The 27,903-nt window shown below is 43.0% G+C and overlaps 6 protein-coding genes and 5 pseudogenes across 6 annotated transcripts, besides 8 other annotated features; 7 read left to right on the top strand and 4 right to left on the bottom strand.

The window, feature by feature from the left end:
• Positions 1-27,903: part of a sequence feature (sequence corresponds to BAC RPCI93-6N20) that runs on past both edges of the window.
• On the top strand, positions 757-2,877 carry Tb927.3.580 (leucine-rich repeat protein (LRRP), putative; the record flags this gene model as incomplete). Its single annotated transcript, XM_838561.1, has 1 exon — positions 757-2,877. The coding sequence occupies one exon, from the start codon at positions 757-759 to the stop codon at positions 2,875-2,877; it is 2,121 nt and encodes a 706-aa protein (XP_843654.1).
• Positions 6,130-7,494, top strand: Tb927.3.570 (expression site-associated gene (ESAG) protein, putative; the record flags this gene model as incomplete). The annotated part of the gene is made up of 1 exon (XM_838560.1): positions 6,130-7,494. The coding sequence occupies one exon, from the start codon at positions 6,130-6,132 to the stop codon at positions 7,492-7,494; it is 1,365 nt and encodes a 454-aa protein (XP_843653.1).
• Positions 7,514-7,540: a microsatellite.
• On the top strand, positions 7,676-8,779 carry Tb927.3.560 (expression site-associated gene (ESAG) protein, putative; the record flags this gene model as incomplete). Its single annotated transcript, XM_838559.1, has 1 exon — positions 7,676-8,779. One exon carries the CDS (start codon positions 7,676-7,678, stop codon positions 8,777-8,779), a length of 1,104 nt encoding a protein of 367 aa, XP_843652.1.
• Tb927.3.550 lies at positions 8,903-9,883 on the top strand (annotated as a pseudogene).
• Tb927.3.540 lies at positions 10,537-10,716 on the top strand (annotated as a pseudogene).
• On the top strand, positions 11,258-11,842 carry Tb927.3.530 (annotated as a pseudogene).
• Positions 11,962-12,954, top strand: Tb927.3.520 (expression site-associated gene (ESAG) protein, putative; the record flags this gene model as incomplete). Its single annotated transcript, XM_838558.1, has 1 exon — positions 11,962-12,954. The coding sequence occupies one exon, from the start codon at positions 11,962-11,964 to the stop codon at positions 12,952-12,954; it is 993 nt and encodes a 330-aa protein (XP_843651.1).
• Positions 15,094-15,780, bottom strand: Tb927.3.510 (hypothetical protein, conserved; the record flags this gene model as incomplete). Its single annotated transcript, XM_838557.1, has 1 exon — positions 15,094-15,780. The coding sequence occupies one exon, from the start codon at positions 15,778-15,780 to the stop codon at positions 15,094-15,096; it is 687 nt and encodes a 228-aa protein (XP_843650.1).
• Positions 16,401-16,634: a mobile genetic element.
• Positions 16,635-17,791: a mobile genetic element.
• Positions 18,834-18,863: a sequence feature (AT_rich).
• On the bottom strand, positions 19,580-21,164 carry Tb927.3.500 (annotated as a pseudogene).
• Tb927.3.490 (variant surface glycoprotein (VSG), putative) lies at positions 22,475-24,004 on the bottom strand (the record flags this gene model as incomplete). The annotated part of the gene is made up of 1 exon (XM_838556.1): positions 22,475-24,004. One exon carries the CDS (start codon positions 24,002-24,004, stop codon positions 22,475-22,477), a length of 1,530 nt encoding a protein of 509 aa, XP_843649.1.
• Positions 25,043-25,105: a microsatellite.
• On the bottom strand, positions 25,313-26,901 carry Tb927.3.480 (annotated as a pseudogene).
• Positions 27,644-27,676: a microsatellite.
• Positions 27,841-27,869: a sequence feature (AT_rich).

Raw genomic sequence — 27,903 nt, 5'->3', positions numbered from 1 at the left:
CAGGAGTGAAGTGTTCATCCAGAGAGTTTGTAATCATATTCTTATCAAAACTCTCTGGATATGGAGGGGAGAATTTTCAAAGAAGATTTGGTGAAGCATCGTCCACCCAGGAAAGACTGACACTGTAAACACGATGTAACCTTTTGGTGCAACAGCATGCTGGGGTCAGTCCAATAAAAAGAGATGCCGTTCATCAGAAATGTAGGGGTAGATTGAAAAACTTTGAGGGGCCAGGAAAGATAAAAACGCTTCGCAACCAGACACCAGACGCTCTTCGGGTAAAAAGCATGCACCAACGAAGTCGATTCGGAAATCAGAAAGAAACCCACAGGAGGCTTGATTTTCCAAACCGACGTCTGGAGGAAGCATATGTGAATGTATGTCTACAGGGCAATTCTGACCGCTGTCACAGTTACTCTGCTATCAAAAAGTTCCTTGACACCGTGTACACTTACCACATCTAAGTGCAGTGGCTTCCCAGCCTTCAATTCGTGTCATGCCCTGTTCAAAGCAGTAAAACTACACCAACTCCTCCTACTACCAACGCTTTTACCGGACAACACATGTAAATGCTTTGTTGCCAACCCTTACTTCATATTTAATCCGGGCACGTGTATCAATATAAATTCATCCACACTTACATACGCCTACACATGCGCCTGCAGACGAACAAATAAAGTAGTATTGCTGTGCTTTTACACTGTCTCATTCTCTCCGTTTGCGTGTGTTAACGGTTTAGCTGACCCCACTCCCATAATGGTGAAGATTTCCTGGGTGACGGAATGCCCAGTGAGGGAAGAAGTAGGGTGTCCCCAGTGCCTAATGAAGTGTGCGGTTCCCATTGAAGTGTTGCCATGTGAGCACGTTCTGTGTAGCACGTGCTATCGCGATTTATCAGTGTGTCCTCTATGCGATATAAGCGTATGTTCCCGTCGGCCTGCGTTCCGTTATGAGTTGGACAACACCCGGTTTGCGAGGTGCAGAAGAAGAAGCTCAGTCGCTACAACATTTATCGGGAGTGAGGATTGTAGCGGCAGTGTGGATCCTGTGAAATTAACGAAGCGAATGGGAGGAAAGGTGCCGTCCAAAATATATGAGCAGGTCCTTAAAGCAGAGGAGAGTAATTGGACTGTGATGGATTTGGAAAATTGCGTGGATCTGTCAAGAATTCGGGCACTCTCTGGAGTTCCAACTTTGGAGGAAGTCAATCTCAGCGGATATAGCAAGTTGAAGACTGATTTGGAGCATATTATGACGTTGAGTAATTTACGGAAATTGACTTTGGACAACACGGAGTTGGACGATGAGTGCGTCGTTGAGATCAGCAGTAATAGGATACTCTTGCATCTGAGCTGCAATAATTGCCATCATATCACGGACATTTCACCTGTAGCAGAGATAAAAACACTCGAGGAGCTCTCCCTATCGGGTTGTAAAAATATTAAAAAGGGTTTGGAACACATTTGTGCACTGCCCAACGTGAGGAAGTTGAGTTTGAGAGGCACCGCGGCTAACGACGCGTGCATCTTGAGTCTCAGCGGGAGTACGCATTTGGCTGATTTGGATTGCAGTGAGTGTATGAATATCTCTGATATAAAAGCATTGGGAAAAATTAGTCCGCTGGAGGTGTTGTCGCTTGAGAAGTGCATTAACATGAAGGAGGGGCTGGAGGAGCTGGCTGCGATTCCGAACTTGAGGGAACTGAATTTGGCCAGTACATGCATTGATGATGAGTGTGTCATTAAAGTCAGTACATTCAAGCAACTGGTTCATTTGAACTGCGAAAATTGCCTCGCTGTTACTGATATTCAACCACTGGCGAAAATGAAGACTCTGGAGTACCTCTCAATTGGAGGGAGTCGCAATATTGAGGTTGGCGTCCGCCAAGTATGCGGGAACCCGAAGCTAACAGGGCTCAATTTGGGTGGTGTGGTTGTGAGGGATGTGGATGTTATGTTTCTGCGTGAATTCGAAGGGTTCGTCACACTGAACTTGTCTGGATGTGCAAGGATGAAGGGACTGTACGCTCTAGATGGGTGCACAAGATTGAGGACATTGATACTCAGAGGATGTAAAAATGTCAAGGACATCACGCTGCTAAGGGAGTGTAAGGATATCACCACATTGGATTTTACCGGGTGCATCAGTTTGTCCGATTTGAGGCCATTAAGGAATTGTGGAAGTCTGAAAATGTTGAATCTTTCGGAGTGCGCGAGACTGAAACACCTTACTGGTGTGGAGGAATGCAAGAAGCTTGCAACTGTAGAGATGATTGATTGTAAAACGTTGGAAGACATCAGTGCACTCCGTGGTTGCACGAACTTAGAGACACTAAATTTGTGCAACTGTGGAGGGAATCCAGACCTGAGTGTTTTAGGCGCATGCAAGAATCTGAAGACGCTGAGGCTTACAGGGAGCAGCAAAATAGATGATTTCAGTATGTTAAGTGGCTGCTCAAATCTGATGACAGTGGAGCTTAACGATTGTGTGAGCCTGAGGGAGGTTTGGTTGAATGGGTGCGAGTGCCGGAATCTCACAAACCTTTACCTAAGCAACTGTGAAAATATCACGGACTTGTGGTTGGATGGGTGCGGCAACTTGAGAACGCTTGATTTGCGGAATTGCACGAGACTATGGTACATTCATGGACAGCGAGATTGCAGGGGGTTGCTGACTCTCGATTTACGGAATTGCGGGACAATAAGGAATGGTATTGTCGAATTCATGAATCTCCCACGCCTGTGTGTTCTCTACATCGATGACAACAATGCAGACAGGAATTTGGTTGAGGGTTTGATGGACAGAGGTGTTGATGTGGAAGTAACAGATGAAACTCATGCTTGCTACGTTAAAAGGATGGATGATGAATATATGTAGGCGACGATCGTCTAGACTCAAAATCCCACTGGGAACTATCTTCTTTTGTCGTCTAATATTCTTTTATTAATACTACACCACGACTAGGGTAGTGTTTGTAAAAATTATTATGCAATTAACTTAATATTTTCCACCATAGAGATACATATTCTGTGTCTGGGAAGTATAATAATATACACTGTAATTAAATAAAATGATAAGGAAGGTCACACATATAAGCACATGTCGCGGGTATCCAAAATACATGCATATTCTGAGCTAGCGGGGACACTACCCGCGGCCTTTAAAAACTTACATAGCCTAGTGTCAATTTCTACCCCTCTTCTCCTAACATCCTTCTTTTATGCGATAATACCTCATATACTTTCACTTATTTATACAGTAGTTTTATGATTTCGTATCAGTGTCCACGAGAGAAAAGGCTCTCCTGTGTTTATTTCATTTGCACTCATTGGTGCTTAACAAACTCCTAAAATGCGTCTTTTTCTTCCTGTTATCAGATTGGTTGTAAAGAGGTGAAGTGGGCGAGAAAGGGGTGAGCCCCCATGCGGTAGGGCAGAAAATTAGTGAATAACAGGGTTGTCGATGTTGAGGGCCTGGAATCTATCCGTCTTAGAACGATGGACACAGCAACAACGGACTCAAAACGCTGTAATGGCCTAAAAAAACTCAAAAAGGAGGCATTATTTGATGCCTGTTCGGGTTTCACGGGTCGTGGCACATGTGAAACTTCTGGGGGTGCTCACTCTGAATGAGAGTATATATTTTTTCTGATATCTGCAGCTTTGGGGATGGCGATGTGGTAGCGTATATGGTCGTGAGTAACTTTAATAACAATCAAAGCTGGATAGATTCGATGATGGATTTGGCGAGTTATACCAATGGAAGTGTACACCTCGAGCTCAGGGGGTTACTGCTACCGTAGCGCAGAGAAAATTGACCATAATTATGGAAACGGTGCGCTGTTAAGGTCGTCAAAAGGGTAATGAGAGGCGTCTGCTGGAGCAAATAAAATCAGTGGGGGTATCGGATGCGCACCATAGCGGGTGACGTCAAAAGTGATCCTTCGGAGAAGGAACGTGAAATCGTCACACTGAACATGAGAACAGGAACCACTGAAAAATAAGGGAAGTTGTTGTGTTAACTTGGAAAGTAGACTTCCCTTCGAATGAAAGGGGAGGTGGTATGTTAAGCGACTGAACGTGCACGAAAAGTAACCCGCCAAACTTGTCTGTTACAAAGCAGAACTCAGCGTTACCGAAGACGGCGCCAACACCGCAACCGTTTTCCCTTCTGTTAAGATTGCCAACGTTCGCCCCTTCAAAAAAGGAACCAACCCCAGGTGTTGGGAGTTTTCGTCGCGAAAAGCGTTCCACAAGGACAGGATTGCTGGGAAAGGGTGGTAGTATCGTCCAGATAGGGGACCAAGAGGTGGGCGGTGCGAGTCCTCCACTTATACCTTACTAGTAGGAAGGCGTGTTATGGTGTTGCCTCCTGTTGTTCCTCTATTCTCCATCCAACATGGATACACTCAGGTTACAGACCCACGGATTTGATACGACTACTGCACTTCACTCGGGTGGGAGTTGATGGGGCACATTTAAAAAAGTGCAATTGGGATACCTTAGGAAAGGGGGAAGAAGTGCATTCAGACACACCACGTCACGGAGACTTCACGGCAGCGGGTCAAGGGGGGAAAAGAGATTATTAAGCGACTAAAAAACGCTGTCAGACAAAACTTTAAGGCGCATTATGGCTTTAAAGACTCCACGGGTTCAGTTACAGATGATTATATTGACGTAATTGCAACAAACTACTGACTGTATATACCGTTTTTCTCAGCCTTCCGTACACAAAGGCGAATCGGCGATTGCCCTTTACGTTGTATGGGCGATACAACAAATTGTTGGATGGGAAGTTATGGCATTTCCATGGCATGGCTGCGCCGATCTCGGTGTGGCAATTTCATCTGTGGAGGTTGTAACTTTCGATCTTGAAACTTATCTTGTGCTAAATCTTGGCACCAAAAAGAAGCTGTCCGCACTTAGGGAATGGTGTTATGCCAGTCTTCATCGGTGCTAGCCACTGAACACTCTCCAAGTCGTATAACACCTTTCGCTGCACCAGCCTGATGTTTGCCATGTTGGTCGTCCTGGGTTTGACATCTGGTAAGGTCGGTTGAATGGAGAGAACGTTACTTAACTCATCATATATTTCTGTCGAGGTGCTCCTGTTTGAGTTATCTTATTGGTGAGTTATTATAAATATGACTATCCCTCCATCATCTATGTTTTGGGTGGTGGAGTGTGTTAACGCACTTTGCATGTGAATTAAGGGTGGTAAGAGTTTACTGATAGGACGGGTAGCTACGTATATAACTTCCGTTGTTACGAGTGTATCTATAAGGATGGTAATTATGGTGAGTGGCAAATAATCTAAATGAGGGTGCTGACAGGGGAGGCCACTCTTTATTCTGGGACTGTTTTGTGTGTTGGTGACTGACATAATATCCCGTAATGTCACAGTGCGATCAAAGGCCTCATTTACGAGCAGAGGTGTCCAATGAGAGTGTTTTGAAAATCCAACTTTTATCTTTACTAGTGTGTGATTTAAGAAAATGGGAGGCAAGGAGCTGTGCAAGCACGCAGAGAGGGCAACGAAGAGTGTTGTCAGCACATGTATAAAGAAGGGATGATATGCTAAATGAGGCCCAGCAGTAGAGTTGATTGCAATAGAGAAGGGTAATACATGCATGCAAATAAAGCGCGTAATGTGCTAGCCAATAAAGTCATAAAGTAATAACTGAAGCTAATGAAACCGAGAGAGGGTTTGGAAATAACGTAAGATGAATGTGCCGGTACTCATTATGGTAGTGGATAAACTCATTGAGGAAACCAAGAAAGCGGCAGCGCAGCTCAGTTGGGAAAGTGAGGAAACTAGCATGAAGATTAAGAAAGTGAATTTTTTGAATTTAGAAATTAGGAAGAGTGAGGTAACCAATGGGAAAACAACTATGAGGGTGTTTAATGTTGATATCCAACTTGAGGAGAGAGAACCCATGTGAATGTATTTTGGGATGTGTTTCCCCCCTTGTTGGGTGCTACTGTGATTGTTTTGTGCCAGTTGTTGGCTTTTGTTTTGATATTTTAATGTGTATATTTTGTTGAATGTGTCTACCAATAACAATAACGACTGTGATAATAAGCTTTTGCCCCAATTTGCTTAACTGATAAAAGTAAAAACATAATCACAATGAGGTATGAAATAGTGTTTACTGTTGGGCTGTTTGTGACTGTTTTGTCTCCCTCCTTTCAGGGCGATTTGGATGCGGGGAGATGGACAACAGAGTCGGTTGACTGGAGTGAGATTACGGACTATATCGGTGACGGCTATAAGTACCATAACGTTGGCGAGTTCGAGACACTGTGCAAGATTTACAGAATTACGCAAGCAGAAGCCCCACAACCTTCCTTTAAGAATCGTGAAAAGGAGGGTGAGATTGTGAAGAAGTTGGAGGAAATGGTCAGTGAGGCAGAAGCTGCGGGTGCTAATAAAGGTTCCAATAAATCAGCTAAGAGCACGACGGCGTATCAGAATATAGAGAAACTGTTTGAGAAGGCGAAAGCGCTGAAGGAAGAAATGGAAATGAATAGGACGAAAGCCTTGAATGCTGGTCGGTCTGCTGAAGAAAATATGCTGAGGGCTGTGTATGGCGATGCTGTGGATGTTGCAAGAAATGAGAATAAAACTCTGGAGCAAGCCATGAGGGGAAACAAGTCACTGCTGTTCAATAGTATTGATAATGCAGGTACGAGTTGCGGTTCTTATGGAGACAAGTCAGTTGGAAAGACGTTAATCAATGACTTTTTCTGTCTATGTGTGGGAGAAGCCATTGTTATAACTGAAGAGATCAAAAGGAAAGAAAACCTTGAAGAGGATGGAGGTAATAATAATATATATAATGGGTTCAATTGTCCTTGTAGAGATGAAATAAGAAGGCCGGAAAATGGTAACTGGACAATGATGGCTGAACATTGCGATGGGGACGGGCGAATTTGTGATCCTGCAAAAATAAAATACAACCACACTGAGGCATGGGATGTGATTAGTAAAGCTTGTGTGTACAAAAATGTTGCATCGAATGTGAAAACCTTAAAGAGTGCACTAGCTCAGTTTGATGCATTAGTGAATTTGGAACAGGATGAATATCAGGTGAAGGGTATTTTTGGTTATGTGAGAACGGGAAAAAACAAAAATCGCACATGCACGGGCCATACTGCTGGATTCACGTGTGTCAGTTACAATCACACACTTGAAAATGGTGGAATTCCATGGTACAACCGCCTTACTAATGCTACCGAGCAGCTACAAGAAATGACAAAATATGCCAAAGAAGCTGACAGTCATCTTCATGAGTTGGAAGAGTACCAACATGAGGCAGAGGAAATATATCTTGAGGTGAAACTTGGTGGTGATGCGGAGCTATGGAAAAGTAGCCAAGGTAAGGGTGATGATGAAGGTGGCAATGCTGAAGTAAATAATGATGGACTTACTCATTTGAATGTGGAAACTGGGGGGTTTACATTATTAATTTTATCTCTTATTTGTGTGTTTTAGTTTAATTCTACATTACTATTTATGTTATACTATGTTATGTCATGTTGTTTCGTTTCTTTGTTGTTGTATGTAAAATGGTATAGTATATATGTGTATCTATGTTCATGTGTGTGCTAGCTCCTCATGAGATGTAACTGTATTAAATTATCCCATATAAACATGTTTTGTTTTTAGATAAATAATGAAGGTGATATCACTTTTTCTTGCAGTGTGTCTGACAGTGCTGGGTTCCCTTATTGGGGAAGTTGTGGGGCAGCCTTCCGGCAAGGCCATGACACTCAAGGGAGCCAAAACGTTATGCAATCTCAGTCATGCCTTGAGGGTTGTGAGCACTGAGATTCTGAAGAAGCACCAAAATGCTACAGAAATGGTAGATAAGTTTCGGGAGTGGCGACATAGGCATGGTGTAAAGGGGAGGACATGGAAGGCAATAGTGCAGGGTTTGGAGAAGATAGGGGTTGTTAATGGAAGTGATATGGAAAATATAAAGAAAACATATGTGGAAATGGAAAAAGTAATGAACAATACAGATAAAGCTATTCAGTTAATGGATACTAGTTTTTTAAACATTGTAAGAGTTTCCTATCATGTTGTGAATGCATCACTGTCAATAGGACAAGTGTTGAGGGATCTAGTAGTGTTGTTTGAGCAAACAAAGGGTGACAAAAACGATTGGTGTTGTTTGGTGAAAGAGAAGTCTGCCCCTTCAGAAAATGGATGTGGAAGTGATGATGCTGGGCACAAAGCAGCAAAGGCTCCAGATGAGTGTAATATGTCCGTTATAAAAGATATGTCAGATGATGGTGTACTGGCTGCGCTAGATAAATATAAAACTGACCAGAGAGTTGAACTTACAGACAATAACGACACAAAATGCTGGATCATGGGTACGGAAGATGTTGCAAATGGGGGGGCTGGATCCTTCATAGTGGGAACTACTGGAGGATTTGTTACCTATCGTAAAGAAGCTGCCGTTACCATAATGTCTAGTGACACGGTGCCCAAACTTATCATCAATTACACTTTGGTTAGAAACGGATATGAAAGTATTGCACAACAGTACCGTGATGTAGAGCCAACTCTTACCTCCTTTGTGGAGTATGAAAATAAACTAAAAGAACTGTTAACTCAGAGCCCGATGGTGCGCAGGTATTTCAGAGAGAGTGGGAAAAAACGCAAGAGAAGTGTCGATGACGACGATATGATAGATGAAGAAGGATTCACAATGAGGAAGCAACATACCCTAATTGGTTTAATATTCTTTGCAGCAATTCTGGTTATGTGATTCAATGTTATGTTGTATGCAACATCTTTGTTATTGAGGCTATACACTTGTGGCACCCATCGCTTTCGTTTGATGGTGTGTATGCTTCTCTCTCATGCTTCTCGTCACATGCGATTGTAGGTAATGAAAGTTACGATCGTGGAATTGGTTGTTTCGTTATTTTCTGTAATCTGTATTGATGGGAAGGAGGAAAGTGAGTGTACGTTGATAACAGATTCTCACGGTGACGCACCTTTAAGTGAGTCCGTATGTTATCTCCGTTGCCTTTCAAATGCATTAAGTAAATTATACACTGATGGGGAGCAGAGGCTGTTTGTGAATGAGGAAGTGTACGCAAATACTTCTCGTATATTAGATGATATGGAAGGGAAAACAGGCGAAAGCACAACATACTTAAGTGTTTTCAGCAGCTCAATGGGAGAACAAAATGATAAATTGGAAAAACTTATATCCTATGGAAATGAAATGGGGGACCTTGTAGCTAAGGTGGGTGGATTATTTGCTGAGGTTAATGGGAATGTAAGAGCAGTGAGGTAGGAAATAACCCAATACTCTCATCAAAGCGAATAAATACTATACAGCCATTGCTGAGATTACAGGAACGGTCTGAGGGGTTGATGGACGAAAAGTATCTGAAGATAATCGCAAGTGCGACCTGAAGGGAGTCAAAAATACCGCAGTGTTTCAATATACGTGTAGCTCCCATACGTGTCCACTACTAGGTGGTGTGAGCGAAGACGCTCTCCAAAAAATACAAGAATGACTGTCTTGAAATAAATGTTGTGCATAGCCGTATTATAAACTTCTTCCACCAATCACCTAGGAATGTCCCCTATGTTAGTGACGCTGTAAAAGACTCAAGTGATGTACTTAAATGGATGAATGGCCATGCTCTCGCCCTCACAATTAAAGTACAGGGCATCTTCAGCTCCTTTATCGTTTCCATTGCTACCGGACAACTATCTTTTGTGCCGTTCGAAGCGGTGTCTAACATAACCTTACTGTATTCGTGCTTCAACGTCACTTTTTTCATCTCAGGCAGTATTGGGGTTACGCAGTTTGTGACAGGTTGTGTTGGATTAGATACGTTTCGCGGGTTTATTTGAACTATAATTACTCCAACCACTCCTTTTCTTTGCCTTCTTCCGGGGGTTCGAGTCCTTTATAATCGCAAGAGGAATATTTTTTTATGCTGTCGACAAGTAACTATATTGTTGAGGCGTGGTATTTCTTTCGACGGAGGGAAAGCGCGGAAGAATAATTTTCTTTAAAGTCATTACTGTTGGTGATTACATCTAAGATTGTGGATATGAATAATTAAGATGAGAGAATGAATATTAATATGAGGCGTATTTGCTGGTGAAGTTTACCCTTTAGTAAGAAGTACAGTTTTTTAACTGCAGCTATATGTGTAATGAAACGTTGATATGTCTAAACTATTGATGCTGACTGATGGCCCCGATGAAATTTTTTAATGTTTCTGCACTTTTCGCATTGGAGGTAAGGCATGTTGACCACGCAATAGAAATGATGTGGTAGTGGTTAGGGTGGCATTTTTTCATCGGGTTAAGTTGCCCTCGGTTAGTATTGGTTTAAGAGCAATATAAACAAAGCGTCCGTCATTGATTGGGTAAATATTACAAAAATGCGTTGTCACGTGATTATATGGCCACCATATGGGAGACTTTTTATGATGGAGCACCAACAGAGGTAGGGAGGACTGCTACTCTTTCAGTCTTCAGATCGGCGTAAGCAGAATGCTCGCCCCTCTGGTCAAATCCTTTGCTGCCTTTTTACTGCCCTCCGTTCTTTATCCCCTGCTTAAAGAAGTAAAGGTTTTATACTTTCACCTTCATGCCATCCACAAGAACTTCACTTCGCTGCTACTCGATGCCAACCTTACCGACGACAAAGTTGGTATTTCCACATCTTATTAATTGCATTTTTACATTTTTTTTACGATTGAGTTCCCAAATATAAGTGCATACTTGCTCCGGCACGCGCTAATGTACGACCTATGAGTGGATGCATCGGTCCTGTCTGTCTGATGTGTGTTCACGAAATTAACTCACCTTTTTGTTGCTGTGCTCGCTTGTGCAAGTGTGGATGTATCTGTGTACCTTGTATGCGAAGTAAAAATTGGACTTGGTGGGCCGTACTCGCGCAAATCTTTGTGCCGTCATGGTCGGACCTTAATGCATGGACCGTGCGTGAAGTGGGAATGGAAAGAGCTCTGCATGCTTGACGCGTTTCTCACATTCACAAACATGTATCGAATACGGTGTTGCCATTAAACACGGTGTACAGCACCTGTTCCTGTGATGAGAAGCTTTACCGTCCAATAACATTACTCCAGTACGGAATGAGAGGTTGGTAGCTTTGTGCGAAGGGAAATTTCCAGAACGTCCCATATAGAGGAGGGAATTATATAAATCAGTGCTCTGCATCAAAAACATATCGACGGCAAAAGGACCAGAGATGAAGAGTTCAAAAATATGTTTCCACACCAATATGCTAAGGGTGTCGTGTACTGCTAATCCATTATGCACTCTTCTTTTGCATTATGGGTCGAATATTGGCACATACGGGAATAATAGTAAAACCAAATAATTTTGTCGGATGCCAACGCAGCTGAGTTGACGATCGGTGAAAACGCGAACTTCGGTATTACGAACGTTGAATATCTTGCAGTTACCGTGTATAGATCATTTGCAGTGTAGGCTACTAGCGGTTTCTCGCGTACTATAAATACTCTAGTACAGGCGCAGTTTCAGAGGATGCTGAGGCCTCTTGCATCATAAAATACAGAGCGATTAGGGGTGGGTGCAAGTCCGTCACTGTATAAACAACAAACTAAATCAACCATTTAAGTGGCTTTACGAAACGGAAAATTAAGATAATTGCTGACCTGAAATGCGACCGTGCGTGAGTGTTTCAGGTGGAGGGGGAGAAAGCACAAGGGAAGTGAGGTTGCCAACTATATGATAGATGATGAGGGATTCACCACAATGAAAAAGCACATGGTAGCTGGTTTAATGGCTCTTGAAGAAATATTGTTTATGCGATTTTTCCTAGTGTCGGGAGAACTGTTTCTCCATTATTTCTGTGTACCTTTGGCAACCTATGCTTTTGAATAACGTTTGTGTTTTACTTTTTTCCTCTTTTGTGTAGGGCTGTAGACAATGAAAGTCGTAGCTGTGGAGTTGATTATCTTATATTTTTTTGTTATTTGCATTGGTGGAGAGGAAGAGGGCGGCAAATGCAGGTTAGTGGCGGACGTCGGGGGGTTTGCACACATAAATGTTTCGTTATGCTACCTACATTGCTTGTCAAATGCATTAAACAAATTATACACTGATGGAGAGCAGAGGCTGTTTGTGAATGAAGAAGTATACGCAAATGCGTCTCGTATATTAGATGATATGGAAGGGAAAACAGGCGAAAGCACAACATACTTGAGTGTTTTCAGCAGCTCAATGGGAGAACAAAATGATAAATTGGAAAAACTTATATCCTATGGAAATGAAATGGGGGACCTTGTAGCTAAGGTGGGTGGATTATTTGCTGAGGTTAATGAGAGTGTGAGGGAAGTCAGGAACGAATTACCCAATACTCTCATCAAAGCGAATAAATACTATACAGCCATTGCTGTGATTACAAAGACTGTTTGGAATGACGTGAAGGCAGTAGGGCTGGATTCCGATATGGCTAAATGTAGCCGTCAAGAGTTTAGCGCCGTTGAAAACTTTGAGGCTAGTTGTGGTGACCAAACCTGTCCTCTAGAAAACAGCGTGACTGAGAGTTCCCTTCAAAAGTATAAGGATGGCTGTCTCACAATAACGATACTAAATGGTTCCGTAAGCGAATGCCTTAATAGACTGAGGGACAACTTATATAGGAGTGGCGCCGTGCAGAGTTCAAGAAAAATATTGGAGTGGAGAGGCGAAGACCGGCATGGTGCCTTCTATTTTCAACTGACGCTCGAGATACAGCAAATTTTCTCCACCCTCATCACACCTTTTGCTGCTGGGAAACCGCCTTTCGCGCTTCTGGATATGATGGCAAATATTACTTCCCTCAATTCCCACTTTAACTGGGTCCATGGAAACTTCACTTCGCTGCTACTTGACATTGGTGTTGCTGGTAATGTGAGTAATACTAATTCCACCATTTGACAAACATGTTCATATACATTTTCCCTTCACAAACATATGTGTTTATATACATGCTTTTGTGCGAGTTTGCGGCTCCCATGTGCTTAACAATTTTTTGTGTATTAACATGCTGTGTTTACGTGGAAAAAGTCGAAACCTTGTGCAGCGGTGGTTTTATAATGTCTAAGATGCTTGTATGTACATTTTGTGTGTATGAAGCAATGTTCTTACCGGTTGCTTAACTTTCAGAACCTTTCTGTTTTTCTAGGAGTTGGAAAAGGCTGTAGGATATAGAAATGAAGCACTGGTGGAAGAGTGGCTTCTCAGTTACTGCGTTGAGTTGTTTCCTCTGTGACCTATGGCTTAAATGTGAGTTGCCAGTGGGCGACATGCTATAAGAAAGACGGTACACACATGACCAACACCATCGTTTACATTTCAGGTGCCCATCCTTGGAGTATTAAGAGGACGCTCATTACCAAACCACCGCCCTTCAGTGAAGTCAAAACACGGTGAAAACGGTGCGTTTGTAAGGTGGCCTTAAGGGAGGGTAGAGAACAGCGGATGTGGTGTGTGAAGAGGGCTTGGAGTGCCTTCTGAACGAGGGGATCATAACCCTGGATGTAACGCCTAGTGCGTCGAGTGAAGCAAAATCCTTTTTAGGGGAAAGATGTCCGTTGTCTCTTTTGTGAAATGGAGGTGTTTTAGAATAAAGATGGAAGTTTGTGCACGCATGTGCATATGCGTAATGCGCGTTTGCCTCTTACTGTTAGCTTTTGTTGAAAGGTTTTTAATTATTTAAACCTCTATCGAGGGACAGCACCTCAGAGGTAAAGTTGCGAAGTATATGTGGGAACGGTGACAAACATTGGAATAACGGGGAAGCGGTGGAAACGAGTGAAACATTTCACTGGGTTGTTTCCAAAGCGATGCGGTTAGATATATTGGGGAAGCGCGGGGCATCACCCACACATTTGTAGCAACGCGTTTCAGGTTGCTGCATTTAAGGACAATGTAGCGGTTGTGCCGGAAATCAAGGTGGTCTTTTGGCACAAGTTGTGTGGCACTGTGGTAGATCCTTCGAAAACTATCATTTCTACTTAACCCCTCATTTACAGGAATGAAACAAACATTGTATTTACCATGGCGCCGTATCAGCGGGTTACAGCACCATGGATCGGTATTTTCACTTGATCCGCTGCACCAGCAAAGCTTTCAACAACTCCACTCAAATGTTGTCTTGATAGAATGGCAGTATTACCCTTCCTTTACAAAAATTTAATCTTGCTGGGAGTAGCGGCTCTTTTTGTTTCACTCACCGCTTTAATAGCTACCGCGTGAGGTTCGCGATAAAAAATCCTCGGAATAGCGCATTGTCGTTTCCATGTGCCCTAGGTGTAGAGCCATTTCAGTGCATGGATGCATTAAAACATCTTCAGGCTTACTTCATAGTGCTAAAAAATCGGATCCTTTAAAAGGGGAGTTAAAGAAGACTGCAAAATTATAATGAACGGGGCGTAATTTCCATTACGTTGATCTATTCTCAGTTCCACGGTAATACCAACCTCGTTCCGCCTATAGAAAAAAAAAATTAGTATTTTTTAACAGAAGGCTGTTGGCAGCAAGCGGGTCCCTGCAAAAAGCTGATTTTGGAAACCTACCCTCCCAAATGAGCTGTACACTCCCGATTCCAAGGCAATATAAAAAGGATAATTGTTCCCCACTAGTGTTTATATACTTCATTCGGGGAAAAGTAATCCTTTCTTTTTGTACATCGTGCTCTGTACGGGACGTGCTCTCAACGAATTGCCATCTAGGTCAGAGCGCACCATATTTGCTTCCAGAGGAACTATTTTATGTTATTTCCCAACTAATTATGCGTGACCAGTTGCAAACGTTCAGCTTTTAGTCCTCGGTCTTCCTTAATTGCGAAAACAGTTTACTTGAGAGTGAAAGGCTTCTGCCTCTTCTTTTTTTTTTGACCCAAACGTAGAAGAGCATAGTGGAGTTTACAATTTTCATTCAGAGGAGTGGGCAGCTTTTTGTGTAGTCTATTCTCCTTTATAGGGGTGTTCCTCTCGAATGAAGAAAGTACAGGCTGGAAGAGAATGAGGGGTTTCTCGATTTCTAGGAGGAATTGTGCAAGGTTCTTGGTGAACACTATCTTCTGCATATTTTCGCCCTCAAGCCCGAAGTAACTGCGGAGCACTTTAGGCTCGAGCGCACGAGTATGTGGGTGGGATTCTCTTCGCATTCGTTGGAGTATGTATGTTTCCTTTCAACGCAGATTTCATGTTTTTGATGGCGATGTATAGATGAACCTGATGTTGAGTGGGACGTCTTATTTCTGTTTACGAACATGAAGTGTAGATGAAACCCTCTGACGTTGAAGCTCCGGAGCGGTGGTGGAGATTCTTTTGCTACGGAGAAGGGATGCTGTCTATGCATTCCCCCGAAGTGCTCCATCAGGCTGTCTTTTGGTACATGCGTATGACGGCATTGCGTGCAACAGGTGTCATTTACACCTATAGTTACCGTTTTCCAAATGAGGGATACCTCTTGTTCTGTGATGGAACGGCTCCGTTTTGTACCAGCGTTACTATCCAGGGGATGGCCTCTGCGGTGCTGAATCTTGGTGTTTGGTGTTGTTCCCCCTTTTGATTGTGATACAAAGCCACATTGCGTGCATTGTAGCGGGTCAGATGTGCCTACTGGGTCGTTCACTGGATGCCCTCTCGTTTCCGTTGCTCGGGAGCTCTTCGTTGGAATACTTGCATTCTCTTCGAGTTCCCGTTGCCTCTTTATTCCTCGCGACCCCGTTTGCGGTTGTACTTCGCAGTATTTCATCCCGTGACTTATCACTAGTCCAATTTACGTGTGAAATATATAGCTGCGAGGTCCATATATCGCTTCATTTTCTCCAGAGGTTGAACTGGTGGTGTTATCACTTTGTTCATTGGTGTGGGGTTGATGCGGTCGGTTTTCACTTTGTGTGCCTATCCGTTTCTCCACCACTGGAATGATGTGCTAAAGCTGACCTCTGCTCTTTATTCCATGACGCATTGTCGAGCCTCTCTGCTAAATCAATTTGAACCCACAGATTCCTCACTGGAGTGTGTTTTTTATCATATTCAGTGTGGATTATGGTTCCGCCAGTGTGGGGTGGAAAGGGACTGTCGTTGGTCATGTAGTGTTTCTGTGGCCTGTGCAATGTTAGTACACCTGCGCTCTTGGATTGAAAGCCACGTTCTGCGCAAACCAATTTGTGCTGTTTGATATTTTCATCTTCTTTCCGCTTCTCCGACATTTCATCGTCTAACTTTCTCGTTTTGCCGTGAAGGCATCGAGTTTTGGGCCATGCGAGCCCTCCTTTGTTTCCATAGGATTTGTTACAGACACTGATCACATACGACTTCGGTGGATGTGGCAGGGGTTATAGGGTGAAATTTCAGGCACCAACCCAAGTTCTGCAGCATCTTAGTGCGGATGATACTGCTGATGGCACGCTTGCCACGTGCCCAGGGACCGACAAATAAAAGACGCTGTCCCAGAAAGACGCTGCTGATCCCTGTGCTGTATGACGCTGTAGCCGAAGCAAAGCAGTGTTCCCCATGAGAAGAACGCTGCTGGCTCTTGGCTTCCCCCGATGAGACGGGGTACTGGACTCTGACACCACCTTGATGTGGCCAGCATCACCAGGGTGTGCAGCACGTTTCAACCGGCGCAATGCCTCATGGTAGGGTGCACCGTGCATTCGGTTCGTATGAAACACTACGTGAGCTCTATCGGAATTTATTTTCCCGCAGTGTGCGCAGAGATGGGTTTCACACCATCTGCACCTGTTAGGAACTGTTTTGTTTATCCTCCGCAGCAACCATCCATATGTGTTCGATGTCCCAATGCGGAATTGGCGACTTCACCTGCTCTATCGGTTTAGTGGCAAATCTTCTTTAGTTGGTTGCCATTCACCGGTCATTTCCAACCTGTGTGTCTTCAGTTTCTCTCTGCTCACCCTGAGGTGTCACTTTTCCAAGGCAGTGATGTCGGGTATTCACCCAACGTCTTGTTGAGGAACGTTTGCATGTGCCCTCGCTTTTGTGTTCGTCAATTCATTCTTTTCTACACAATGTCCAAAAATAAACTGAAGGCAGATGCTGGTGCTATGATATCCGATACCCAAGAGTGCTATCCAAGTCTGCCGCAAAATTCCTGCCTTTACCGCTGTTTTTCCCATTCGTAGTGCCTCGAACAGCGACCGCCGGTCAGTAGAAAGAGACATTTTACACGGATGAGCTCCCTTCGGTTGTAATATGCTTATCATTTTATGCAAAACCTCGAACATTACTATGCACTCGGGTCGGTAGCTACACGCTATTGTTCCGGCTCCACAGTGAACCGTCGAGATGGGATTGTCATTCCTATATGTCGTTGAGGCAGCTCCTGATTTTATTCCTAAGGAAACAGATCCGTCTGCTCATACTTCAAAATGCGGCATGGAATTTAGTTGGGTTCCCTTTGCACGGTAGTGCCTTACAATCAATTTCTTACATAATTCAAGCTGAACGCCGTCATACGAATCGGCATGCACGTCCGATGATAGTGTTATATGTGACAAAAAACTGGAGGAGAAAGTTAGGGTGGCTGGTGGTAGCGGTTCCCTTTGTCTTTCTACTTCGACAGCGAAGAGCTTCTGCATGATTGTGCGATATATTTGACAGGGGGAATGCGGTGGGTGACATACAATGTTTGCACATCCCTTGCACTCCTCACCGTGTGTTTCGCAAGTAAGCAGGTACCGTAAGCCGCGGATAAGTAATTCCTCACGAAGAGAGAAAAAGTTGGCTTGAAGGCGAGCATCGTACGCCTGGTAGTATTTCAGTACGGACGGCCTCTTTAATGTTTGTTAGAAGGCCCTTGTTTGAAGGATCTTTGCTGTTAATACACTTCTCTCGACAGCTAATGATGCAATTATTGTCACTGCCACAAATTGCAGCGAGTTCCCTATTATTATTATTATTATTTGAATAACACCTGAGATGGCTGTGAAGTAATAACGTTGGTTTTTTACTGAGGTGTGTTACTTTCAACCTCTTTCTTACTTGCAGTTGGTAATACCGGTTCTTTAAAAGAAGGATTTGCATCCCTCGTGTTAGGGGTTCAGCGGCAGACTCACAAAAAGATTGGCGCCGCTACTGTTTCGACCTTATGCTGGAAGTCAGGGGTTCTCGGCCACTTTTTCTTGAGATGTGGTTACACAAGCCAGCGTATTAGATTTCTGCGATCGGGCGGTAGCCACCGTCGCTGTTGTTTTGGCCTCACTTCTGCTTTGTATGTTATATCAGTCAAAAGCATCCTGACGGATCGAGTCGGTTATTTATAAAAATTTCTATATACCGCCCCTATCACGAGATTCCCCTATTTCTATGATATATTGAAAACCTCTCTCTATATACAACTTAAACGTTTAATATTTCTAGTTTTTAATTTGTTCTATTTTCCATATTCTCATATCTAGTACGCGCGGTTGAAATAGCAAAGCAATGGCGCTGCTTTTCACCAACACGGTTCACCTTCTTGGGTTTCAAATCCTGTGCGTGGGTGCTCCCCTTGCGCTCAAGAATTGAATATATATATATATTGAGCTGCATGCTGAATTTCTTTTCTCCATGCTTCATGTGCCCCAGTAAAGCTTCACCAGCCCTCATCCTTCTAAAGAACCCCGCTTCTTCAAAGCGCATAACAGCGTAGCGTTGTGACAATATGAAACCGGCAAAGTAATCCTAGCAACCCCTTGCTGATCATACAGAGTTCCCTCCACCGTTCAAATATGCGCTATTTTAAGCAGTTTCCGGGTTTTTGTTCTTATTTTTATATCCAGAGCAATCCATTTGTAGTCGTAGTTTTAAAATATTTAAACAATAATATTATATCGTTTCCCACAAATGTTTGCCACTATTACTATACCTGACGTGTAGAGCACTTTGGCATTAACTTACACTTACCCAATCCCTTATTTCTACTGCTTCTGCTTCATACTGAACGTTTGAATCCACTATCCGATTGAAACCAGATTCAACCATTTTAGAGTTTCTACCGCACCTACCCATTTTTAAGCGAAAAGGGGGTATTACTTCATCCCTGATTATGGTGCCAGTCGTATTATTTGTGTTTGAAACTGTGCATATTCTATCTCCTTCCCTTTCTGTCTTTCTTCCTCTCCTTTAATAATATTCTTCGTGTTTTCTCTTTCTCATCGCACCCTTGCTATTGCTTTGAGTACTTCCATTTTTATCTTCAATTTAGTCTTCACAATCGTTCTTATTATAATATTAGTATATAAATAATCACAAAACACTCTTATCACCACCATCATTACTGTTGGTATATTACTATAACCACAACAAATATCAATCAATTTTAAAAATAACCAAATAAACCAAATTAGAACAGCACCCATTTTTCATACTCTTTTACACTATTAATTTGCACTTATAGACCATTATCAACTAAAATTTATTATTTTCATTTTCTCAAAAGTTTTACTAATTTGCACATTTTAACTAAAAGTGTTAAAGCATATCAAATTCTCTCAAAGTGGCAAAGTTTCATAAATTTCACAAAACTGAGAAAAAAGTTTATAATAATAGAATTCTACCAAATACATAAAAAAAGAAGCTATCAGAGCCATTTTTTATTTACGAGAACACTACTATTTCGGCACCTAAGCTCGTCCTTATTCTTGTCACCTTCACCGTCTTTCTTCCACGCACATACATGTTTCCCCTTCCCTTCATTCATTTTTTCACAAGCGTTTTTATCATTGAAGTGCGCTGCACACCCCGTTGTTTTTTCTCCTGCTTCTCCTCCTGCTTCTCCTGTATTGGTCTGAGTTTTAACTTTACTTTCATCTACTTTTCATGTGCCTTTGTCCTCAGTATTTCCATCCCATTTGAAGTTATTTTCTGTGCAGGTTTCATTTCTGATGTGCTGCCCGCAAGCTTTGGCGCTGGGCGCTGTTTTTTGCGGTTTTGTTGCAGACTGTGTGGCGGTGGTTTTATCGGGGTCGGCTGCTAGTGTCTATAGAGCTTACTTTAAGCTCCTCAGCCGCATGCTTATGGCGTGGCGCTGGTACGCCTTTTTATGGACACTATCCACAGCTGCCGCCGCCTGTCCGACTGCTACTATCCAAGGTATTGTTGTCCCGGCTTCTGTTGTATATGCCTTTTTGTATTGGACGCAGCGACCATTGTTGTTGGACGTGCCGTCGCCGTCGCACCCTGTGTTGCCGGTGCCGTGTATCTTCCCCAAAATGAAGGCTTTGTCGAAACTGGTTGTTTGTGGCTGAGATATTAACTTGATAAAGTTCTGCAGTGCCGTGTTTATTGTTTCTTTAGTTAAATGCATTGTGTTTGATACCCTGTCACAGTGGTCCCGGAATTTTACCCAGTCCTGTTGAGTGTCTGTGTTCGAGATGAGCGCAACAGTTGGATCGCTGTCAAGTTTTGCGCACACTTTAAGACCACCTTCGGTGTCTCCCGTGTGCATGCCGCAAAGGCACATCACATCCTGTTGGAGGCTTGCCCCGGCATTGTTGTTCGTTTTTGTCCCGCCCGGGCTGCTACAAGTTCCGGCCCTTGTTTTGCCGTCCGGAATAGTTTTAGCAACTGAATCTATGGCTTCTTTTCCGATTAATGCCTCTTTTAGTTTTTGCCGGACCGTTTGGACGTCTTTTGAAAAGTCTGTGCTGGCTATGTCGTCTTCTAAAAGTACTGCTTCGCGTGCTAGTCTGTGAAGTTGATTAGTCGGTTCTCTCTTGAGTTTCCGCTTCGCCCACTTTAGTAACACCTCGTTTCCGTTATGATTTTTGTTGTATTTTGCATTTTTTTTTTGCAGAAGCCCCAGCCTTTGTGTGTGCATGCCTGTTTTGCGCCGTTTGATTCATCTAGTTGCGCATATTCCCTTTCTAGCGCTTCTATTGCCGCTGCTGTTACGCTTTGGCCGCTTGCGGTTAGGTTTACTGCTGATATGACATCTACTATGTCGCTGTCGGTTATGTCGTCTTTAGGGCCGCTGTATGGCGTTTTCGCTATGGCTACGAGCGCGCAGATCGTTGCGTAGGCTTCGGCGTTGTCTGCTGCTGCCGGTTCAGCTGACTCTGTTGATTTGAAGCTAGCGCGCAGTAGCAAAAAAAGCGCCGCTAGTCCTATTCTGGCTGGGTCCTGTTGTGGCATCGCCAGGAACGGTGGTTGCAACAGCTTTTTCTGCACTATATTAAGGAAAGGGGCAAATGTCGGCGATTGTGGTGACAACTGTTGCGGGGTAGTATCTTATTTTTTTTGGCCTCGCGGCGCTGGGGCAGAGTGTGTGACTTCTTGCTCGGTTGGCGCCGTTGTGGCTGTTTTTTATTTTCGAATTTTCGATGTAATGCTGAAAGTGGTATAACATACCGCGTTGTCTTTTGGGGGGGGGCCGTATATCGTGTCCAGAATTTATTCGGTGCCGCCTTCTAGGCATTGTTCAGAGTCCTATCCGTTTATTGCACAGACGTTTTTTTGCCCAGAATTTGCTGGAAAATATCAGTTTGGGTTGTAGATTGTCATCAAGAATCCACAGACTCTGGGTTTACTTTACGCTACTCCGTCAATGATGCCCTGTTCCTTATGAAGTACGAAAAAACACCTTCCTTTTCCTTCTGCCTCTATACCCTTTTGGCCACATGTTGACCCCCTGAAAAATACTGGACACACTACTATTTGCAACACTCTGCTCTCACCACTTGGCATACGTTTCCACCATCAGATTAAAACTCACTGCTGCCCCCAAAATATCTCCGCAATCGCTTCACTCAGAAATAGACGTGTCAAATATTGGTATCACCTCCCTCTAATGTATCACCATATTATGCGCTGTGCTGTTCGGGGGTTATTTGTTTCATTCGGTATTCTCCATTCTTTTCTTTCTCCTGTCACCGCTTCTGCCTGTAGTATAGCAAACAAATTTGGCCTGTACGCAACACTCTTCCTCTTCCTTATTGTCCCCTCCCTCATGTCCTTCTGTATGATAGTGATGGCAGCATTATATTTGTGTATGAAACTGAGCATACTCCATCTCCCTTTGTTTTACTCTTAGGCACTGCACCACTTACTGACTCCATAGCACCCTTGTCATCTCTTTGGGTACTTTTATTTTACCTTTCCATTCTGTTTTAAACATTATCACCCTTGTTATAATATTCGTATATACACACTCACCGCAGACTCCTATGATAATTATCATAACATTAACAAAGATCCATAAATAAATAGAAATAAACCAAAAAAGTATTATTTTGACAAACACTAATTTTTTTATACCTTATCACCATATTATTTTACACCCACAGGCCACAGTAATACGTATGTTACTAACGTTTTCTGGTTTTACAAAAATTTCAAACTTTCATATATTTCACTAATTATAAAATTTTCACCTAAAAGTATTTAAATATATCAAATATTAGTAATTTAGTAAAATCTCTCAAAATCGCATATTTCACTATTTCTTAAAATTGAGCAGAAATTTTTAGAAAATAAATTATCGAAACAAAAACTGCAAGCAAAAGAGGGGCCTTATGAATGACAAAAGAATTGCTTCCTGTGGTGTTTGTGTTGTTTTTGTCATCTTTGCCTTCTGTTTCAGCGCCCTGTGTTCCCGCTGCGTTTGTCTGTCCTTCTTCATCTTTAGGTTTGCACTCCCCTTTGTCATCAGTGCCTTTCCACTCACAGGCGTCTTTGCACTTTTCCTTTGTTTTGCCTGTGCAGTTTTGTTTGGGCACTGTCGAAACAGCTTTTGCTGCTTTTTGTAATTGAGATTCGTGGCGCTTGTTAATTATAAAACTAAGTGCAATAGATAAGTCGGCACCTTTACTTAGAGCACCAAGTTTCTTCTCTTGTTCGTTGCCTGCTTTGGTGTACTTGACGTCTTGGTTGGCTAGTTCGGTTACAAATTTTCTTTTGAAGTCCCCCGGTTCGGGGCCATAGGTTTGCTTGATTATGTCTGCTATTTTATTGTTGTATTCTGTCTCTTGGTTGTTTGCAGGAGGTTCGGCGCCGACAAACAGGTTTGCTATGACGGTTTTGAAGCCAGCTAGCCCCGCTAGCGTGCTATGAGTCGCTTGGCTTAAGTCTATCTGTTTTTGGTTATAGGCGGTCTTCAGGTTCTTCAAGGCTGCGGTCACAAACTTGATGTCCAGCCATGCGGTTACAGTTGCCTTTTTGGCTGTTGGTTCCTCTGGTCTTTCGGAGTCAGAGTCGATTGGTTGTGCCGCTGGCGTCTGGGTTTTCAGCACAGTTGCTGAGCTTACCGCGTACTGGACATGGTTGGTTCCTGCTGCGATGTTCTGCCCGCCGCTGGTTTGGCAAGTTCCCGGCGTTTGTCCCGGGCTTGCAAACGGTGTTGTACCGGCCGTGGCGGTTATCGTTATTTTTGGAGCCGCAACCAATTCGTTTAGCGCTTTAAAGCTGGTAAGCTTGATGTGCGTCGCGGTGTGGAGCTTCGTTTGCACTTCTGCCGTCTTTAGTTCGCCTGCTTCTGGTGGCGCGCATGTGAATTCGGCTTCACTCGCGTACTCGGTTGACCCCTGGCACGCAGCGTTCGCTGATGCTGCTTGCGGCGCACCTGTTACTGTCTGCTTCAGAGCTGATGTCGTCCGAGCCACTAGCTGCAAGGCCTCAAGGCGCCGGTTTATTGCTTTTTTGGCTTCTGCTGCAGCGCTGAGGTATTCAGTTGCGGCTTCGCTGTTTTTGCTTGCTAATGTTGCTATTACAACCGAGAGTGCCGTGTACTTCCGTCGTTCATGCCATTGTTCCGCTGCTGCTTCAGCCAGCTTCCATTTGGCTATTAATTCAGCGTCAACTTGTAGCTGCTTTTGCCGGTTGTTCATTTCTTTGTCTATCGCTGCTAGAATCGCTTCCAGGTACTGTATGTCGTGGCACCAAAGCGTGCTGTCATGAGCTAGCGTGTTGGTGGCGTCGGCGGCAACGAAGGCTACGACGTAACCTGCTAGCAACGCAGCCGGGAAAATTGTGTGCATAGTGGTTTTCTTTCTGCGGGGGTCTGAGGGTGACAATGCTGGGTTTCGAAAGTTGCTGGATTAGCGATACGTGCGCAGCTGGTTGGTATTTAAAACGGAGCGTTACAGCGAGATGTAATTTGTCAGCCAGTTGAAGCGGTAATGTTAGTCCAGTTAGAATTTACAGTCTAATTACCCTTGTCATACATCTATAAAATTTAAGTTTATTTTTATTTGCGATCGCGGTTGCCTACTAAAATGGTATTTTAAAAAAACTTTATACATCTGTATCTGAAGCACCTATCATTTATGTTTGTTGTGGCCATCTAGTGCTTTTTCACTTCTGTTGTGTTGATATATCCTCATTGAAGATGTAACTCCAACGTCTCGCCAGGACGCCTCTTTTTGTGCATTTGCACTGTTATCATAGATTAGTGTCTTTGTATTGCGCCTATTGCTCCGCAATTACGCTCATGATTTCACACTTTGGCATTGAAGTTTCTTTATACGATCCACCAATGCCTCTTCAGTGTGTATTCTTGTGTGAATTATTTGTTCCTTGAATTGTTTCAAGCTCTTGAAATTAAGCCAGTAGGGGTATTCACAATGCCACTTGAAACTTTCTGTACCTCATAAAGCTCTTTTGTACTCTTTCATAAGCACTTTCTTATTCTTAACTTGCTTATTTTTCATTGTAAGGTGGTCTATCGCATCTGCTGCTAATATTGCTGCATATTACGGAGGAAGACCATTTGCTCTGTGCGATGCACCCTATCCCTTCTTTACAGAGGTATCCCTCATATGTATAGTTTGATTCCCATAATCATCTTTATTCATGAAAGTGTGTATATTACAGCTACTGTTTGCGTTCGTCTGTCCGGTAGTTTTTAAATAATAACAGTACTAATGCCTGCTCTTACTTCCCCTTATACTTCCCATCGCTCTCACTTACTTTCATAGAACCCATAAAAAAGTTGTGAGCACTTCCCTTTTTCCTGTCCATTCGGTCTTCACAACTTTTATTATAATATTAGTATATTCACTCTCAAAACACTTTCCTATCATCACTATTATTTCTATTATTATTATTATTTCTATTATTATTATTATTATCATTATCATCGTAATAATAATTTATGCTGCTCTTACCATTATTATTAATTTTCTAACTCTACTAATATACGCACGTAGTGCATATTCTTTAGTTGTTTACTTATTTGTACAGTTTTATCAAAAAGTATTAAAACATATCACGTGTTAGCATATTATCTTGAAATATCAAATTTTCATAAAATTCTATAAAATTGAGCAAAAAAAACCTCCGAATTCTCAAAAACTTTTCAAAAATAGCAACCTCATATAAGCCGCAGTAGTCAGTATATTTCTTATTGATGAGAAAACTGAAATCCTTGCAAGTTCTTCCATCCCATTTGCATCCATCTTTGCAGTCTCCTTGCTTTTTTTTTCGGAACACTTTGAAGTTGCGTCGGGTGCTGTTGCAGCATGTGCAGAATCTTTTTCGCATTTGCTTTCTTTATCATTATATTTTCACCCTGTGGTGTTGTTGCACTTCTCTTTCTCGGCTTCACCTTTGCAAACGTCTGTCACCCCTGGTGGTAGCTGCTGTTGCTTGTTTTCTGCTGTGGCATGGCGTCTATGAATTCTTGCAGTAAAGAAGGCCAGAGTGTGTGCAAAGCTTTTTTTTTTGGAGAGTTCGGAAATCGGCCCTGTGGCCTCTTGGCTCCCTATTTTTATTGTGGTGCTTCCTTCGCTTAGGGGTTTTACAAAGTTCTGTTCTAGGGAGTCTTCGCTGCGGCCATACGCTTGCTTTAGAATGGCGAGTGTGTTGGCTTCCGTTATGTCCACTTCTTTGTCTACAGCTTTTTGTGCCAGTAAAATTGCCGCGATTCTTTGCATTTGAGGGTCTTTGCTTAGACTTGCAATCGTTTCTTTAGTGACTTGTTTTGATGATTGGATCTTGATGCCCCGTGCTTTATAGATCGTATAAGCGAGGCGGTCCTTGCTCACGGTCAGCAGTTTATTGTCGGCCGGCTCCTCGCCGCAGCCGTCCCCTGAGGTTGGTTGGCGTTTGATGTCTTGGTCTTCCAGGTTGGTGTCCGTTGCTGTGGTGAATCTCAGTACGGCGTTGAGTCCGTGGCTTGCACTGGCGCTTGCAGAGCCCGACGTTCCGCAGTGTCCATCGTTTGTTTTTGCCCCGGTGGCTGTTGCCGGTTGGCCTTTTGCTTCTGCTTTGAGCGTTTGGCCTCGGCGGCCGAACATTAAATCCTTTGTTACTTTGATTGCTATTTCGCTTTCGATTTCTGCCGCGGCATTTGCGAGGTCCTGCTTGTTTGCCAGCTCTGCCGCGCAGGCGCTGTTATCGCCGATTTCGGCTGGCGTCGTTAACGTACACACTTGGGTTGCCATGCCGAACGTCCCAGCCGCGCTTGTTGATCCGCCGCCAGTGACCGTCTATACGGGTTCCGCTTCTGGGTTTACTGCCTGTAACACCTGCAGTTGGTGGGCCCTTTTGCGGATTGCTTCTGCTGCGTTTCTCAGCTGCTGCCCCTTCGTTTGCAGCGCAGTGGCAGCCGTTAGCGTCCGGCCTGTCGCCAGTGCCGTTAATGCAGCATACGCTGCGTATTTGGGCCCTGGCCAGCTTGCCGCTGTCGCCAGCGAAAGCATCTGTTTGTCGTCAGTTAGTTTTTTTTTAGGTTTTCTTCTGCTGCTGTTACCCTATTTTCTAACGCCGCCACAATGTTAAGAATGTATTGGACCTCTGAGCAAATGTCGGTGACAGCTTTTGCCGCGCTGTGTGCTGGACTAGTTCCTTGTAATGCCGTCGGCATCGCCAATAATATCATGAGGGCCGGTAAGAATCTTACCACGTTGCGGTGTTGTTCGTTTACTGCTGCCATGTTTGAGTAAAAGGGTCTACGGTTTCCAGCTTTAAACGAGGTGTGATGAGGGGAGGTTTGATTTTGTTTCTAATTTGCTCTAACTGTTGTCTTATTCTGTTTTTGTATTTCAGCTTCATATTTTTTTTACAAATTCAGACCTAAACGCACCCCCATTTTGCAAATTGCCGTTATCATTTTCTACATTTTACCAAAAATAACATGGCGTGGAGGTGAAAACCACGCCACAACCTTTCCGCTTAAAATTAAGAACTGCAACCACATTAAAAAATCACAGTTGCTACCATCTGCACTTAAGCGTCTATCCATATCTGTGCTGGTTTTGGAGCGCAAATTCTTTTTCCTATATTTTATTCTGTGGTGTGCTCCGACTTTGTCTCCGTATTAAATATGATCTTTCATTCTCTTTCATCTTTTATTACCTCTTCTGTTGATGATTTTTGACTTCTTTTGGCCTCTCCACTGAAATTTTTTCTTTTCACTATCTTCTCCATTATTATCTAAGTGTATGATGAAGCTCATTGTCATACTTGTTTTTGAAATTGAACATGTTACATCTCCTTCCATTTTTCCCTTTCTGTGTTTTCACTGATTATATTCCTCCTACTCTCCCTACCGCTCGCTTAAATACCGTCATTTAACCTCCGCTGTCGTTTCAAATACTTCTATTTTGCCTTTCGTACAGTAGCCACCACTACTCTTATTATAATATTCGTATATACACTCACTTGCAACACTCTCCTATTACTATCATTACTATCATCATTATTATTATAGCTTCAACTTACTCCTGATATTTATAAACAAACAAACAAAATTAGAACGGTTTCAGAATATCACTTATTTTCCGTTTCCTATCACACAAAGACTTTATACCAATATGCCATAATCATGTACATTAACAAACCTCGACAGTTATCACATTTTTATCGAGAAGTGTTAAAATATATTGAATTTTTTAAAAATATCATTCTTCTCAAAATATCAGATTTCATGAATTTC

Source organism: Trypanosoma brucei, chromosome 3 (assembly GCF_000002445.2).
Source record: "Trypanosoma brucei brucei TREU927 chromosome 3, complete sequence".
Classification (NCBI taxonomy): domain Eukaryota; phylum Euglenozoa; class Kinetoplastea; order Trypanosomatida; family Trypanosomatidae; genus Trypanosoma; species Trypanosoma brucei.
The sequence above is the reverse complement of the archived record's forward strand: the minus strand, read 5'-3'. Positions and strand labels throughout refer to the sequence as shown.